We start from the raw sequence: 19,021 nt of genomic DNA on the forward strand, positions 1-19,021 counted from the left end.
AAAGAGTAAAACAGTCTCATAAAATTAAATATCAAAGACTAAAAATATTTTCTTTTAATTTAAAATTTTGTAATTTTTTAAAAAAAATTATCAGTATCGAGTCGGGTATTCACCCGTTAAAAATGGTTGTCCCAAGAGTTTCTCTTTTTGATAATATTTGCACGATTCTTTTATATGCATCGATCTTTTGTGCTTTTCTCTTTAAAAACAAAATATAAATTTGTGTGTAATAGTTTGTCTTTTTTTCAAAAAGGAAAAGGGGAAAGCCCAGAGTAAATATATACTTGTGCAAATATTATTTTCTGTATTTTTCAACTTGGAAAAGTATAAGAGCCAGTAACTTTTGTGTTTTGTGGCCAGTACTTAACCATCAAAAGAAAAGTGAGTGATCTATCACTATTGGATATAATCTTACATCATTAAAAACACTATTGATGACCAATTGAGAGTTACAAAACACAAAAATTACTGGTTCCTAGCACTCCTCTTTTAACTTTTGTGATTCGTTCTTCATATTGGTTTGTTTCCATATATATTGTTTTCCAGGATGCATACATATTCTTGATATAATAGGTCTCGAAGATGGAGAGCCTTCCGTTTAAACCGTTAGATAAAGTTATTGACTTGGCACTGGAAGCGAGCATTCGACAACTTGATTATATAATCAATTACAAAGACCATGAAGAAGAGTTGAAAGAACTCATTAAGACTCTTGAAAGTAATAAGGAAACGGTAGATGGGAAAGTTAAAGCTGCTAAAGACAATGTAAACGAAATGACATCTACTGCTCGAGATTGGCTCGACAAGGGGGCAACGAAGCTGGAAGAAAGTAAGGAGTTTCACGATGACAAAATCCTTGAATCCAAGACAAGTTGCTTTAGCGGGGGGTGCTCTAGCGGGGCTCTGCCTTTCTTGTGGCACAGGCGTCAACTTGGCAGGAAAGCAAAGAAGATATTGGCACCGGCAATCAAAGAGCTAAATCAGGAAGCACCCAACATTCTTGCAAATATTTCACTTCCACCAGCTGTAACGTTTGCGGATATCAATCCACTTGATGGTGACTATCTTGAATTCGAATCAAGGAAGGGTATCATTGAGAAAATCCTGGAGCAACTAAAAGATTCCACGGTGAGAATGGTTGGACTGCATGGGCCTAGTGGTGTGGGCAAGACCTCTCTCGTCAAACGAATTGCAAAGCAGGCTGGCGACAGCAAATTGTTTGATACGGTGGTCATGGCAATCGTGAAGAAAGATCCAGACCTTCTAAAGGTTCAGCAAGATATCGCTGACGGTTTAAGATTAACCTTTGGAAATATAGGTGAGAATGGGAGAGCAACACTTCTGAGGAAGAGGCTGAAACAGGAGAATACCTTTGTGATCTTAGATGACCTTTGGGATGAACTGGACTTGAATAAGATTGGGATTCCATTTGATGATGACGATGTCGTTTCAAGCCACGTGACTAGCAGCAAAAAGGAAGAGGAAGAGCAAAGGGCAAGTGAAAATTCTCCTGGCAGTTCTGGCACCAGCAAGCGGGGATGCAAAATTTTGGTCACCTCAAGATATAAAGAAGTGTTGCTCGGTAAGATGAATGTTAAAGAAAAATTAATTTCCTCTGTCCCCAAGTTAGATGAAAAGGATACTCTGACATTGTTCAAGAAGGTGTGTCAAATGTCAAATGAAATTCCCAAGTTCAACCCAGAAACCCTTCATAATTATTGTGCTGGGTTACCAATGGCAGTTATTATAGTCGGTTAGTGGTTAATGAAGAAGAACAAGCTAGAGTGGGAAGGCGAACTAGAAAGACTCAAAAACCAACAAGGATCAAATGAGGTGCACAGGTACATGGAGAATTCTGTGAAGATGGGTTATGATCATCTAGAAAGCGAGGAGCTCAAGTCCATTTTCCTAGTGTGTGCTCAAATGTATCATCAGTCATTAATTGTTGACTTGGTGAAGTACTGTTATGGTTTGGGCATACTTAATGATGTCCATACACTGAGGGGCGCCCGTCAGAGCATATCCCAGTCAATCCAGATGCTAAAAAATTCAGGCTTGTTGGATAGTAGTACTTCCAACGATAATTTCAATATGCACGATATAGTTCGAGATGCTGCTCTATCTATAGCGTGCAAGAATCAAAATGTATTTACCCTGAGAAACAAAACACTGGATGTCTGGCCTCACAAGGAACAACTTGAGAGGTACTCTGCAATTTATCTACACAAGTGCCATATTGTGGATGGGCTCCCAGAACGTGTTAACTGTCCTCGGCTTACATTCCTTTATATTGACTGTGATGATTCCACTTTGAAAATACCTGATACATTTTTTGAAGAAATGGAAGAACTCAGAGTTTTAGTATTATCCGGAATAGATTTGCAGAGTCTGCCGTCTTCAATCAAATGCTTACCAAACCTCAGAATGCTTTGCTTGGAGAAATGCACTCTTCGTGACTTGTCCGTTTTAAATCATTTGAGAAAGTTGAGGATTCTTAGCCTTTCAGGATCTAGATTTGAAGACTGGCCAACAGTGTTGGAGGGCCTAAGAAAGTTACAGTTGCTAGACATTAGCGATTGTTTTATAAGCAGCTCCACTAAGTCTTTATCTTTATCAAGCTTCCCTAATTTGGAAGAATTGTATATAGAAAATAGCTTGACTAAAATGGAGGTGAAAGGACAGATAAATCAGAGTCAAATTTCAGCTCTTTTTGAGTTGAAACATCTGCATCAGTTGAATACTTTAGATGTCTACATCCCTAATGTTGAGCTTTTGCCGACAGACTTGTTCTTTCACGAGTTGAATGATTACAAGATTGTGATTGGAGACTTTGAGACAATTTCAATCGGAGATTTCAAGATGCCCAAAAAATATGAAGCTTCAAGATCTTTGGCACTGCAGCTAGAACCTGGCATGGATATTCACTCCCTCAAAGGAGTCAAATTGCTATTCAAAGGAGTGGTGAATTTCCTATTGGGAGAGCTACACGGGGTTCAAAATGTATTTTATGAGCTGAATCTGAATGGATTTCCAGATCTGAAACACTTTTCCATCGTAAATAACAATGACATTGAATACATTGTGAATTCAATGGAGTTGTCACAACCTCATGATGCTTTTCCCAGTTTAGAGTTCCTCAGCCTGTTCAACCTAAAGAACATAAAGAAGATATGTTGCAGTCCTATTACAAATTCCTCATTCTCTAGACTAAAGATAATCAAAGTGAAGATGTGCCCCCAATTGAAGAGCATATTCTTCTTTTACATTGTTGAATTTCTTACTAGTCTAGAAACAATTGATGTCTCTGAATGTGATTCTCTACAAGCAGTTATTAGTAAAGAAGAAGGATCCAACAAGGTTGTGCTTCATAAGTTATGCTCTTTGACATTACAGAAGTTACCATCGTTTGTCAGTTTTTACAACAATGCAGACATGCCTTTGGAACCGGGATCTATGGAAAAGCAAGCAAGAATCACTGACGACACAGAAATTGTCCCAGCAGAGGATGAGCAGAGTTCCACAACTTCCTTTTCTCTTTTTGATGAAAATGTATGCTCCTCAAGTTTAAAATAACCTGTATTTAACATTTTTATATTAGTGCTTCCAAACTGAATAACATGATTTTTGTGTATGTTTTCTTGCAGGTAGAAATTCCAAAGTTAGAGAGCTTGAAGTTGTTCTCAATCAAGATCCACAGCATATGGAGCGATCGAATTTCAAATGATTGGTTTCAGAACTTGATAAAATTAACGTTGATAGACTGTAACTTGACATATTTATGCTCATTGTCTATGGCTCGCAGTCTCAATAAGCTAAAAAGCATCTCCATAAGTGAGTGTTCACTAATGGAGAAGTTATTCATCAGCGAAGAAAATAACAATGAGTATTCGAAGGTGCGTAGAATTATAAAATTTGTAATAGATTTTTTTTTATGTTTTATGTATATTATATAATTGTCTTATTTTGCATCAAAACAGGATTGTATCTTTCCTAAATTGGAGGAAATCCAATTGAGTCGAATGGAGATGTTAAAAGAAATATGGCCACGTGAAGATGAAGTAAGGGCAGATTCATTTTCTAGTATCATTTCTGTTGATATTAGCCAATGCAATAAGATTGACAAGATTTTTCCTAGTCACATGAAATGTTTGAGTTTGAAAAGCTTGAAGGTTTATTCGTGTGAGTGGGTGGAATTCATTTTCAAAAGTAGACTTCCTTCGCAACAAAGTGACACAAATAAATCTGCATTATTGGAGGTTATTGATTTGGGTTCTCTCCCTTATCTAAAGCAAGTATGGAGTGAAGATCCAAAAGGAGTGGTTAACTTCACAAATCTGCAGAGTATACAGATTTCTTCATGTAACACTTTGAGCAATGTGTTGCCAGCTTCTATTGCCAAGGATCTTGGAAAACTAGAAAGCTTTTGGATATACTCATGTCGTAATTTGGAGGAAATCATTGCGTGCGATGGAGAATCAGAAACAAGCAGTGAAGCATTGGAGTTCCCTGAAGTAGTGTCCATGTCATTTAGTAACTTACCAAGCATCCGATGTTTGTACAAAGGGAGACATATTGTAGAGTGTCCAAAATTGAAGCAACTGAGAATGACTGGGTGTCCAAATCTGGAAATATTCAAAACAGAAAGTGCCAATGAACAAGAAACAGCATTCTTATCGCCTGAAAAGGTAAAAGTGCTTACCAGCAAAACCTATAACATTATTGTATTCTATAGTCTATATCTACCACATCATGGTCATGACCTCATAGGCATCAAGCATAAATTGAAGGAGAAATTATTACTATAAGTACATTGCCTAATAAGAATTAATATTCCTGTAAAGAAAAAAGAAACAAGAATTAATATTGATAAATATAAAAAGATATTTGCTAATGACACTTGTTTTCAATATAAAACTCAAATAATTTTATGAAATAGTAAATTTAGATATGCATTTATATTATTAAAAATTTCTAACAATATAATTTTTCAATGGTCCTGGTGCTTTAATAATTTCTTTAGTTCCGTTATTTTACTAACTACATCCATGCTATACTCCTTACTTTTACCTTTTTTTTAATGTAAAATTGTAAATGAATAAATAAAAGAATCACACTATTGAATAAAATTTTAAGGGGACAAAAGTCTAATTTTATAAAATTTAAATTCATATGTGTATTCAAACACACAAAGATTATGTATCCATCAAAATCAATTATCACTTATATTCTAATTTATTTCTAACAGAAATATATCCATCATTTCAAAATAAAATCATACTCATTTTTCTTATGCATAGAAATAATTTTTTTCTTACCAAATTAGAATATAAATATTTATATGCTTTTAGAAAAAATCAGCTTTTTAGATCTCAATAGCTTCAATTATGCAATCGATCTAAACTTTTTTTTTTTGGATGGAATAGGAGTCGAAAGGCCAAAAATAAGAACAAGAAAACTAACTAAAGCCTCTCAAAATCAGAGAGCCAGAACAATCAAAAACTAACAAATGATTTATATCCGATGAGGTAGCAGCAAAAGTATGTAAGCCAAGGGGAAGATTTTGTCCCTTTTTAACAAGATGATCAATAACAATATTTTCTTCTCGAGGAGTGTGGCTCTAGGCAATGGTGGGAATGTGACGGAAAAAAATTCTAATATCTTCTATCAGAGGTGCACACGAATGACTATCAAGACACCCATTATTGATGAGCTTTAGAGTTGCCAAGGAATCAAATTCTACGATGATATTCACGTACTTCTTTGCAACTGCTAATTAAAGGCCATAGCTAATGTCCCAAAGCTTAGCATGCATAATAGTACAACTACCAAGGTTGCATGAAAAAGCCTTCAAGAAGCCTCCCAAATGATTTTCAAAAATACCTCCACAGGCAGCATTATTAGAGTAGCTCAAAAAGGAGCCGTCAACATTAATTTTAATGGTATTCTCTTGTGGGGCTTCCAACAGATATACCGAATAGGAGGAGTGCTCAGAGTATACTGATGGGGATCAAAATTAGTGAAGCGGTTCAACTCCTCAACTCTTGCTTTGATTTGATCTACCATAGCGCTTGACGGAGTTCGAACACCCTTAAAGACCACCTTATTTCGGTAAAACCAAAGAGATGAAGTGGCTATACCAAAAAAGGTCCACCAATTGCTATTCTAGGAAATATTAAACATCATTCACTTTTGTGCATTCAGATTAAAGAAGTTGTTACGCCAGTTAGGGCTGGCAATTCATACCCTACCCGCGGGTACCCAACTCGGTCCAACTCGTTCGGGTAGGGTAGGCTACCTGACCCGCTGCGGGTAGGGTAGGGTACGGTCCGGGTATGCCTGCGGGTAGGGTAGGGTACGGGTTTAGGGTGTACCCTACCCTACCCTACCCGCACCTCATATATAACAAATATTTTATAAAAATTAGGTATATAGTGAAGGAAGTGAGAGTTGAACCCACAACCTCTTTTATGTAATAACTTACAATAAGTGAATAACCACTAAAACTAGTTAGTTAATTTAGTAATTTAGAGCATTAGTTTTTTATTTTTTTTATGTTATTAATATGTATAAAATTCGAAATGATTGAATTTTATATTTACTTTGAAAAAAATTGATATTTCTGCGGGTAGGGTAGGGTTTAGAATTTTAGGGTGCGGGTAGGGTTAGGGTTGAGAGATTCTCAACTCGCGGGTAGGGTTAGGGTTTGGTCCAAACCCTACCCTACCCTACCTATTGCCAGCCCTAACGCCAGTCCATAGGGAGAAAGGAGAACCAAACACTTTTTAACATAGGCACAATCTCTGAGGACATGGGTGATAGTCTTATCCTCAATCACATATCTCGGGCAACAGGCACAGTTAGTGAGGTGACGCTGCTTTCTCTCAGTGCTAGTAAGAATGAAATTATGAGCACACAACCATAAGAAGTACCGAATACGCTCTGAGCCACGCCAATGCCAAATGTAACTGAAGATTCTATCCGGTTGGGTTGTGCTCTCTATAAGAGCTTGGTACGCTTGCTTTAGTTGAAAGGTTCCATCCATGGAGAGATTCTAGGTTACATGGTTTGTCTGTTTCCATGGTAAAGGAGGGGACATGGCAACAATTCATTGCACTACTTCATCAGGTAGACACTCCCTGAGCTTATTAACATCCCAAAATCTTGAAACAGTTAAAAAGTTCATCAAAGTGCTGTCACAGTTAATAGTTGCATTTACCTGCAGAGCCTGAGGCTCGAGAGCTCCCAAATTGGGGATCCAATGATGATTCCAAAACTGAATCTTGGATCCATCTCCAATCCTCCAAATATGGTGCTTCTGAATTTCTGACCATGAGTTGTAGATTCCTTTCCAGAGGTTTGAGCTATTTCTTTTGCGTTCGACAGTAGGAATAACATCGTTGTCCACCTTATACTTGGCCATAAGCACTTTAGTCCATAATGTATCCTTTTTTCCTATGAGTCTCCACCCATTTTTCATCATGAGAGCCTGATTCATCTTACTAGCATGACGAATTCTAAGGTCTCCTGACTTCTTCGAGCTCCCCACTTTATCCCAACTCAATAAGTGGATTTTTCTAGTTTGTTTGGTGTCTCTCCAAAAAAAATTCTTGCATTTACGATCAATAGCATTACAAGTAGCAGAAGGAAGTAAGGCAGTTTGCATCGTATATAAAGGAATAGAAGAAAGAACAGATTTCACCAAAGTAGATCTTCTTGCCAAAGAGAGAGAAGAAGCTTTCCACGAGTTGAGTCTCAAATTTAGCTTATTGATAATGTCGTCAAAAGTGTGTTTGGACACTTTGGAGTAAAGCAAAGGAACTCCTAAGTATTTACCGAGATTGTCCATTCTAGTAAACTGGAGGGTTTCACTGAGCTCAGTTCTCACATTATTTGTCACATTCTTTGAGAAAAAAATTCGTGTCTTATCAAGGCTGACTTTCTGTCCGGAGCTAATACAAAAGGCTTCAAGACTTTTATTGATGATAGTCACTTGATCTATGTTTGCCTCCGCAAAGAGAATCAAGTCATCAGCAAAGCATAGATGAGAGATAGGAGGTCCATCCTTATTTAGCCGGATAGGCTTCCAATAGCCATGATCTATTGCAACATTGATGATAAGTTGAGGGAGTCTTTCAATGCATAGAACAAAAATATATGATGAAATCAGGTCCCCTTGCCTGATTCTCCGAGACTGTGTGAACTCCTGCAGCTCTTCACCATTCAGAGCACTCTCATCTTAGTTGTAGAGATACAAGACATAATGAGATTAATAATATGAGGAGGCAGCCCCACATCAACTAAAATATCATTTACAATTCACTTATTGTGTTGAGCTTTCTTTCTTTAATATATATATATATATAAAGAATAAATTGGAGCTACTATGTACATTAGATATAATGATGTAATGGAATTGAAATTCGATATATATAAGTCTATATATAAGAAGGTCGATCTGAATATTTAGATACATATATAAATATATATAATATAATGAATGTTATATTCAAAAATCTTATATTCAAATTGAAAAATTGAATATTGTATTAATTGATAAAATTGAATAAAATAACTAAAAACAAAATACAAAAATGATAAAAAAATTTACTAAAAAATTTATTTATTTTATTTCACATTTTATTCTAATTTTTTGAATTTTCTATGTTTGATTTTGATAGTTACCAATTAAAGATATAAAATAGATAAAATCCTAAAATTTTTTCAAAATCAAGCACAAATAAAAAAAACATAGAAAACTCAAAATATTTTTTTTATTCTTCACGTACTGGATTATATATATATATATAAATAAGAAGTTCCAAAGCAGCATTATAGGTGGCAGCACTCTTGATTGCAATCGATCTAAACAAGCCACTTGCAATATGTGTATTAATCGATCTAAACAATCGATATAGTTTTTCTTCTATAGGTGTAATTGGAGTTTATTTGATAACGAGTTTTATAAATTGATGTATATAGGTAATGTCCAACTTGGAGCATCTGACTATTGACTCTAAAGGATTAGAGTGGTTAATGAGCTACACACGCAAGTACCGCTTTACCTCTTTGAAACAACTTTACTTGCACACATGGCAGAGCCATCATGACCAGACTCTATACTGTTTCCTCCACACCATTCCTAATCTACAAATCTTTCAATTGATTTTTAATTCTAACATTAGAGAGTTCGTGCCAAGTGGAAACACCGCAGCGAAGCAAAGATTGGGAACCGTATTACTTCTTAAGGAATTAACTTTGTGGGCACGAGAGATGGAGGATATTGGATTTGAAAGAGATCCTGCTCTTCAGAGATCACTGCACCGCCTGAAATTGCAATTCTGCCACAGATTGAGGAGATTGGCACATTCCTCGATGTCCTTCACTCACTTGACATACTTGCAAGTATATGATTGTAAAGTATTGAAAACTCTAATGACATGCTCAACAGCAAAGAGCTTGGTTCAACTCACCACCTTGAAGGTAGAGTATTGTGATCAATTAAATGAAATAGTTACCAAGGATGAGCAGGAAAATGAGGAGGGGATTCAAATTGTCTTTGCCAAGTTGATAACTATACAACTGACACGACTAAGCAACCTCACAAGTTTCTGTAGCAACTGGAATTGTGAGTTTTCGGTGCCATTGTTGGAAAAATTAATTGTGAGAGAATGTCCCAAGATGAAAACGTTTACCACAAAGCACATAACAGCGCCCAAGCTACAAAGCGTACTTGTCAGTGAAAGATATGGTGAGGAAGATAAAGGGTATTGGAAAGGAGACCTGAATGCCACCATTCAAATGTATAAGGTACTCGGTGCTCCCTCATTTATACAGTTAAATGCTCATTTTCGTTTTTAATCCCCTACTTGGATTTGGTACGTTCCTAAATATTGAACTAAATTACAAGTTTGTATTGTTTTTTATACTAATCATATTTCGACATGCACTCTATGAAATTGAAAATTTTTATTCATATTCTCAAAGTTTTTAATTTTATTTATTGAATTGTATAATTTTTTATTTATATATTCTTATTTTCAAAATAAATAACTTAAAAAAAACTTGAATATATATATTAAATATATACTTATCTTTTATAACTAAACCTTTGTAACTATTTTAAGAAAAAAATAATTCAATGACTGAAATTTTTTGCAATTAAACAACTTATTTCTGTAAAAAAATAATTCAATGACAGTAATTTTAAAAGTAAAGAAATTATCCTTTTTTCTTCTCGCAATCATTTTATAGGTTCATTTGGAGCTTTCACACCATCCAGACTTAAAACAAGTATGGTGTGACAAAACTTGGGTGCAAGTAAACAGGTTTCAGAATGTAAAATCTTTGATTGTGAAGAAATGTGGTTATCTTGTGCATGTAATTCCATCTCATTTGCTTCATTGCTTTAAGAATTTGGAAGATCTGCATGTATCCGATTGCGATGGAGTGCAAGTCATCTTTAATATGGATGACAGTAACAATAAGCAGGTGACAAAAGCAACGGGGTTGCCTCGTTTGAAAAAATTATCTTTAAAGAATCTACCAAATTTGAAACACGTATGGGACAAAGATTCAAGAGAAATTATTCATTTTTCTGCTCTACAAGATTTGAGCATTGACAAATGTGATAGTTTGAAATATGTGTTTCCAACATCCATTGCTAAAGACCTTGCCATGCTGAATAATCTTTCAATAAAAGACTGTGAGCAAATGGTAAAAATCTTTGTAGAATTAGGAGACACCAAAACATTTGAGCTTCCTTCTTTGGCTTCACTGGTGCTTAGAGAGCTGCCAATGCTCAAACACTTTTATCCAGGACTGCACAAGCTTCAATTTCCGAAGCTAAAAGAACTATATATACAAGTCTGTAAATGGATGATACTCAATTGTCAAGAGGCAGAGACTTTTGTAGATCAACAAGTTCTACTTCCAATCGAGAAGGTACTTCTTATGAGGATTCTATAGTTTTATTGAAATCAGTTTACATTAACCAAACAATTATACAAATTTATATAACTTAAGAAAAAAAATTGATAAGGAATAAGTAAATTAAATAACACCGTAATTAAGAAAAAAATTTGTCCAATATCATAGATATAACAGAAACTTCAATGTAAATATTGATGAATAATACAATTTTCCATTGCTAGTTGCCTACAATTTTCTTTATATAATTTTTTATTGCAATTAATAGAATAGAAAAAATAAGTTGCAGAAAATTTTTTCTATCCCAAAAAATTTTCAAAAAAAGTATTTGTGTGAAAAGATGTTGGCATATATTCTTCTTTGGATCTAATCAATGTTACCTAAGTTTATTAGAATTGTTTAGTGAGTGATGAAGAATTAGAGAATCAACAAATAAATCCAGCCATAGTTCTATATGAATTAGAATTACATTATTTATTCACTATTAGATCTCGAAACTAATATATTTTGTTCTTAAAACGAGTCCATTTTGATTGTGTTGCTTGTTAGGTTAATCTCCTATTTCAGAGTTTGGAGAATTATCATTTGATATGAGAGGCGCCAAGTTGACTTGGGAAGTAAAGTCTCGAAAACTTGAATTTGAAGAGTCAGAGGAAAGGGTTGAAGAGGTGCTATTTGAGAAAAAACCTAAGGCTGATTATGTTCAACTCCTATTGTATCTCGCTCTCAAAGGGTTAAGCATATCTTCTCTTTATAAACTCAAATCCATTGGTTTCAATCACTCTTGGATACATCCCATCCTTGAAAATATCCAAACATTGGAAGTGAAGTATTGCTATGATATAAAGAACTTAGTAGCAAGCAAGGTGTCTTTCTCTAGTCTGACAAAATTGGATATATATCGTTGCAATGATTTGTTGTATTTGTTCACATCTCCAGCAGCAGAAAGTTTGAGTCAACTCAAGCATATGCAGATAAGCGATTGTAAATCAATGCGAGAGATAGTATCCAATGACGAGAGCAGTGGGAACATAATATTTGAACGGCTCCAGATTCTGCATCTTGAAGAGTTGCCAATGCTGAGATGGTTTTACTCAGGCAAACGTACTTTGTGTTTTCCATCATTGCAACAGTTATCCATCTTTGGCCGCATACTCTGGAGGATGACAACATTCTGTCCCCACATCCACATAAATCCAGATTCAGTCAAGTTTCACTCAGGACGAAGCAAATATGAATCATATGGAGTCCAATGGGAAGATGATGTTGATACCACCATTCGCAAAATGAATAACAAAAAAGTACGTCTTTTATTCTTTCAAAGTAAAAAAGTCCCTCATATTATAAACTACGAATTTGGATCTTTTAAATTTTGAATTTTCACTTTAAAAAGTAAAGTGTGATCTCTCATCTTTAAATGACTTTTCTCTCATATTTTTTTTAGTCCCACTTATGAAATAAATAGTAAAAGATTACACTTTACACTCTAAAATGAATTTCAAAATTTAGAGGATCTAAATCCATAAACTACATAATCAGAATACTATAGTCTATATAAGGAGAGGTTACAATATTTTATTTGATAGATGCTCTATTATATATTGAAATGTTACATAACAACATTACTTTCATAAGGAGAGGTTACAATATTTTTCAAATTCTAATATTCTATGACTTTATTCACTTTCCATTTGACTTCCTCTCTAATTTTTTTTATCATTATACTTTTGTAACTTGCAGAATCTTAAAAAAATACGTATTACATGTAAATAATTATGACACTATTAAAAAATAAATGATTTTTTAAAATTCTTATAGTAATATTTAGTGCATGGAATAAAAATTTAACTATAAACATTTCAACTTAAATGATTTATCATCTAATTAAATCTATATGATATTATAATGAAATTTGTCGCATAAAATCAAAACAAAAGACATGTCATGATATATTGGAAGATTATTTATTTTAAATCAAAACAAAAGATATGTCATGATATATTGGAAGATTATTATTTTAATAATTTTCATTACTAACAATATACTTATCTACTATATAAAGATTGAAAGAGGTTTGATATACAGAATTTTTAATATATATAGTTATTTGTAAAATTTAAATATAAAATCTCTTAGTTAAAAATAAAAGAACTTACCATCTAAACTAATATTGTGTTTATTATTATTACACAGAATAAATAAATAAGAGGATGGATTAAATACACTAGTTATAAATTTATAATAATAGACTGGCATAACATTGAAGTAATATTAGAACATTTCAATAAGGTGCCGTTAAATAATGAATGACATTAAGCAAGACGAAGCCTAGTAGCATCTTTCTATTTTAAATTTATATAGGTGCTTATGAAAAATAACTTTCAAGAGCACCAAACAAAGAGTAATTAAGTTTCTTGTTTTCCATGTGTAGATTATTGGTCTCAGAGAAAACCTCTATTTTCAAGACATGTGGCGTGGTTCAATGCCAGTTTCTGAAGCATACTTCGGTAATTTGGAGTCCTTGATTGTACATCAATGTGAATTTTTATCCCAAGTAATACCTCTTCATTTACTTCCTTTTTTAAATAACATGCGAAAATTGGAAGTTCAAAAATGTAGTTCTGTGAAAACTATATTTGATGTGAAATGCATAACAAAAGACAAGACACTCCTACCAATTAAATTTTCACTGGAGTCGTTGGTATTAGAAAAGCTGCCGAATTTGGATAGCATTTGGAATGAAGATCCTGATGGGGTACTCGACTTTCAACTTATACAACAAGTGCGTGTTGATACATGTAAAAGCCTTACAAGCTTGTTCCCAAAATCAGTAGCCAAGGATCTTGTCAATCTTAAAAATCTAGAGTTGAAACATTGTAAAAGCTTGGTGGAAATCATTGTAGGGATTGCAACAACACCAGAAAGAGCAATTTCAAACCTTATTAAGTTCCCACGTTTGACTTCATTGACACTATTGGATTTACCAAGCTTCAATTGTTTTTACTGTTCATTGCATTGTGTCTTGTTGAAGACACTGAATGGTCATGATCCACAAATTGAGGACCAAGTCTGTTTCAAAGAGGTACTTATTAATCATGCGATTGCTTTATATTTCCTACATGAGACTACCAATGGTAAATAGGTTAAAAAATCTTGTAATATGGATAGTGAATTGTGTTGTATGACAGTGCCTATAAATTCTTCTTACTGTATGATTTATATGTAAAAATAATGTATTTTATATTTTCTTTTATCTTTCTTCAAAATATATTGGTGGAGATGTCTTGCGATCAGCATCACGAGTCTATATATTCGTTTCTACCTCCAAAAACAAAATTATCAAATATATAAAGTATTTGTTGTGCTATATGTATATTTTTCTCTTGTATGGTATTCATTCTTATAATTTTAATAATATAACGTTAAGTCCATTTGGTTTGGTTATTTCTCTAATAACTTAAATTGATGGCCTCATTTCCTCTGTTCAGGTTACTCCTAAATTGACCAACTTGTTGTTTGGTGAAAGAGAAGCGAAGATGATTGGACATGAAGAATGTGACAGAAGCCACTTTGGCGACATAAATGTTTCTGATATGCAGAGTTTTAATGTTGAACTTGAGTCTGATGAACTTTCATATACATTTCTCCAAAAGGTGTCCTGTATAAAAACTCTGCAAGTGAAAAATAGTTCTATCAAAGAGATATTCTGCTCTGAAAGGCCTAGTTTGGATTGCGCCCAATTTCTACCACATCTTAAAGAATTGAAGTTGGCTTCTCTTTCCGAACTAATTTTCATAGGATTTGAACGCTCTTGGATACGAGAATCATCAATTCTCAAAACTCTTTTAACTTTAGAAGTAAAAAGCTGCTCTGGTTTAACAAGTTTAGTTTCTTCTCCTGTATGTTTCTCCAATCTGACGCATTTGACTGTATCTGAATGCGATAGCATGATATATTTGTTCACATCTTCAACAGCTAAAAGTTTGTCTCAACTCAAAGAGATGAAAATATCTAATTGTAAATCCATGCAATGGATTATGTTTAATGAAGGAGAAGAATTAATTCATGAGGAGATAGTATTTGAGCAGCTGCATGAATTACAATTTAAGAGTTTAAAAAGCCTTAGAAGATTTTACAATGGGGATTTTGCCTTAATCTTTCCATCATTAGAGAAATTGAAAGTGATTAAGTGCAACAGGATGGAATCTTTCTGTGAAGGTACCATCAATACTAACAAGTTGTCAGAAGTAGTCTTTGATGATTCATTTAAAGGTGTTAGAATCCCATTGGAAGTTGATCTCAATTCTACTTTACGAAATACTTACAAGACAGAGGTATGTATTTATTTATTTATTTCCTTTCTTATTTTTTCTTTGAGAGACAAACTTTTCTCAATAAGTGTTTATAACAACAAATATTAATTTGTAATGAGAAAAAATTACTTATTTTACCAATCTTTATTCTTTAACTGTCAGAATTCGTATCATAACTTGAATTAGCATTGATCGACACAGTTTTCGCTAAGTGATATGCTATATATAACACATTTTTAATATGCCGACCTATATCCGATGTTGGATTAAAAGCAGATATGACATGCATCATTATTGTTACAAAATTTCCATTAATTTTACATTGGATGATATAATTTTTACACAATTTTCACAAATATTTTATATATGTATTAATAATTTAACAATTGAGAAGAATTGTATTGTATAAATTTTTAAATGAATTATTTCTCCACCTCTTTTGATTTCTTTCTGTTTATGTATAAATGTGTGGAAGGTTTCAAATTAGAATAATAAGATTATACGAGAATTAGAAGAATATATTTGAGTAGTTAAATCTAGTATAAATACTCAAGATATAAAGCAAAAAATTTATGTGATAGTTTTAACTGATGATATGACTTTTTAAGTGGAAAACAGAAAATTTTAGGAAGATATAAGATGTTTAGTTTCTAAAAAGAATGTAATAAAAAACGTTTACGTCATGAGAATTAAAGTTGGATCAAAATATCAGATTTTGTGTAGTCAATTAACATGTGGACCGATTAATTTAACATTTTTATTATATTTCATGCACAGGTTGCAAAATTTGTGAGGGAAGTAAAGGACTTGAAGCTCAACGAACACCCAATAATACATGGAATATGGAATGGTCCATTTCAAGTTCCATCCTTGTGCTTCATCAGATTGAAGATCTTGATTGTGGAAAAATGTGAATTCACGTGTATTGTAATACCCTCTCACATACTCAGTTTACTATGTAAATTGGAAGAGTTGGTAGTGCGACAATGTGATTCCGTCAAAACAATATTTGAAGTGACATGTGAAGCAAAAGACACAAAGATCAATCCTTTAAGGTCTGGCTTAAAGAAACTGACTATTGAGCAGCTCCCAAATCTTGAACATGTTTGGGATTCAGATCCTACTCAACAAGTTTGCTACTTTGAGAGCCTTCAAGAAGTGTACGTGCATGGATGCAACAATCTTCAAAGGTTGTTTCCAATATCTGTAGCCGAAAATCTGAATAAACTTGAGAAACTGGAAGTAACAGAGTGTGACAGATTGGTGGAAATTGTTGCAAAGGATGAAGCAATTATCGAAGGAGCTGCTAAAGAGTTTGCATTGCAAAGCATGACATCCATAAAACTGAGGTCTTTACCAGAACTGGAATGTTTTTACCCTGCACCATACAAGCTAGAATGCCCCAAACTGGAGAAAGTACACTTATTCCACTGTGAAAAGTTGAAGACATTCCAATTTGAGTCTCAGGAATTTCAATGTCCACAAGCAGAGAATCAAGCCATTTTCTTGCCAGAAAAGGTTTCATGTCTTGTTGATCTTTATGACATTTATATATCCATGTCTTATTGATTATTTTCACTATCATTTATGTAGTATGCTGAATTGATAATATTTTTTTTTCCTTGTAGGTACTCCCGTACTTGAAGTTTCTAGCCGTCAGCAAGGAGGAGATCATGATGATGTTGCATGTGAACAACCTTTCAAAATTAGAAGCTCTTCAATTGCAATGTTTTCATGATGATTCAGATACTTTACCATATGAATTTCTTCAAGGGCTGCCCAACATAGAAAAGCTCGTTGTATGTTGTAGCTCTTTCAAAGAGATATTGTGCAGTAAAAGACCTACCATGGATTGTGTCAAAGAAATTATTCCACAAGTGAAGTGTTTGCAATTGAGTTCCTTGACTCAGCTGAATTCCATTGGGTTAGAGCATTCTTGGGTGCAACACATTTCTGAAAATATTGAAAAATTGCAAATAGATAAGTGTCATAGTTTGAGGAGCATAGTACCAAACGAGGTATCGTTCTCGAGCCTAATAGAGTTGAACATATCAGAATGCAATGGGCTTGTGAATTTGTTCACACCTTCAACAAGCAGCACTCTGCATCAGCTGAAGAATATGTCCATAGAAAACTGTGAATCACTGAAAGAGATTGTGTCTGAAGAAGAAGTAGAAGAGTCATCAAAGCTTAATGAAGAGGAGATAATATTCAAGAAACTTAAGACTTTGTCTCTACGCTCTCTACCAAACCTTGAAAGGTTTTACAGTGGCAATGTTGGGTTAAAATTTCCATCCTTGCTTCATTTGTTGCTAATCGATTGTAGCAAGATGGAGACTTTCTGTGCAGGTACAGTGACGGTGAACAGGTGGACCGAAATTCAATTCAAGGAGGATTATAAAAATCCATATGGGCGGCTAATTAAACAAGCATTTCTATTGGAAGACGATCTCAATTGTGTTGTAGAGAAAGCATTTGAAGGAGTATGTATTTAATTCCTTTATCTTTTTAGTTGAAATTTGATGAGATTAAATAAAGTTTTAATAAGCTAGGAACGAAGCAAAGTAAAAGAGATACTCATACTTGGCAGATCATCTATATAGATTATAGAATGTGATACCGTAAAGATAAACCCCTATTAGGTCTCTTCTTCATGCATGCTATGCCCACATTCCCATGTGACCTGTTGTCATACAAAAGCACCAAAAATTCCTAGTCATCTCTACAAACCAGAAAGACCAGAAAAAGAAAAAGATTACCAAGTTGAATGTCTTGCATTTTGCTCTTATTATTCATACTGCTCAATTGCTCATACCCACTTTATAGATATGTAAGGGACATGCATCACATTCGTTCTGTCTTCCATTATTATATACTTGTTCATAATACCATTACTAGCTTCTCATCATACATTTTACTTTTACTAATATAACTCCTTTTAACTAAAATAGTATTTTAATTTCACTTTTACTTGGATATCCATTCTCTTCCATTATTATACTCCTTTTGACTTTTAGCTAGCTAGCTCGAAAGTCTTATGTATTTTTGTTTGAATATAACATTATTTATTTATACGATATGACCAAATAATTTGTATGTTGATAATTTATTTATTTTGGAGTATTACATTACATTAAATTTTAATTTTTACATTCTTCATTTTCATTTATCTTTCCACAAACTGACACACTTATATTAACAGTTCTATTAGCAGAGTCCAATTTCAAGATGGAGTTAAAGACACAAAGGCAACACCCATATCAAAGTGGATGAAGAGAAACAATTGTTGTCAGTTGCAATTTCATTTGTTTTATATTATAGTGGGGTGTGCTTGTAATGGATGGTGGATTATAAGAGTGTATTGAACTGTATTACTTATTTTACTTTGTTCACTGCTTTATACAGTTTTTTTTAATCTCTTTGAAAACGATGATTTGTATTCAATTGTCAGTTTAATGTTATGTTAGTACATTTTCTTATGTTACATATAAATTATGAGGAATGCTAGGGTTGAGCAATTTTTGTGATTTGTAGCCATCAAATAGCCAAATAGTTTTAATGGTGTGAGATTAGTGTAAGATTTCATCCAATAGTTCACTTTTTTTTGCTGGCATGCTGGCCAGAATTTAACAAAGTTGTACTTTTAACATTTTCTTACTTCCATATGGTACCGTACATTTGTTTCTTTTAGGAATTTGAATTTTCTTTTAAAGTGAAAACACTTTTAATTCTTTCTCTTTTAAGCATCAAACAATCTCATTCCACATCATATCCCCCTCTAT

The 19,021-nt window shown here is 33.6% G+C and overlaps 1 protein-coding gene across 2 annotated transcripts; it reads left to right on the forward strand.

The window, feature by feature from the left end:
* On the forward strand, nt 1,734-18,561 carry LOC107626021. 2 transcript variants are annotated; one of them, XM_021116375.1, is made up of 7 exons: nt 10,804-10,941; nt 11,476-12,227; nt 13,358-14,008; nt 14,415-15,260; nt 16,017-16,757; nt 16,868-17,722; nt 18,442-18,561. In XM_021116375.1, exons 2-7 carry the CDS (start codon nt 11,517-11,519, stop codon nt 18,448-18,450), a joined length of 3,813 nt encoding a protein of 1,270 aa, XP_020972034.1. In that variant the 5' UTR covers nt 10,804-10,941; nt 11,476-11,516; the 3' UTR covers nt 18,451-18,561. The 2 variants fall into 2 exon arrangements, with proteins under 2 accessions (XP_020972033.1, XP_020972034.1); XM_021116374.1 differs by lacking the exons at nt 13,358-14,008; nt 14,415-15,260; nt 16,017-16,757; nt 16,868-17,722; nt 18,442-18,561 and adding exons at nt 1,734-3,549; nt 3,645-3,893; nt 3,978-4,685; nt 8,980-9,807 and having other exon boundaries at nt 10,252-10,941; nt 11,476-11,606.

This window comes from Arachis ipaensis, chromosome B02 (assembly GCF_000816755.2).
Source record: "Arachis ipaensis cultivar K30076 chromosome B02, Araip1.1, whole genome shotgun sequence".
NCBI classification, from domain to species: domain Eukaryota; kingdom Viridiplantae; phylum Streptophyta; class Magnoliopsida; order Fabales; family Fabaceae; genus Arachis; species Arachis ipaensis.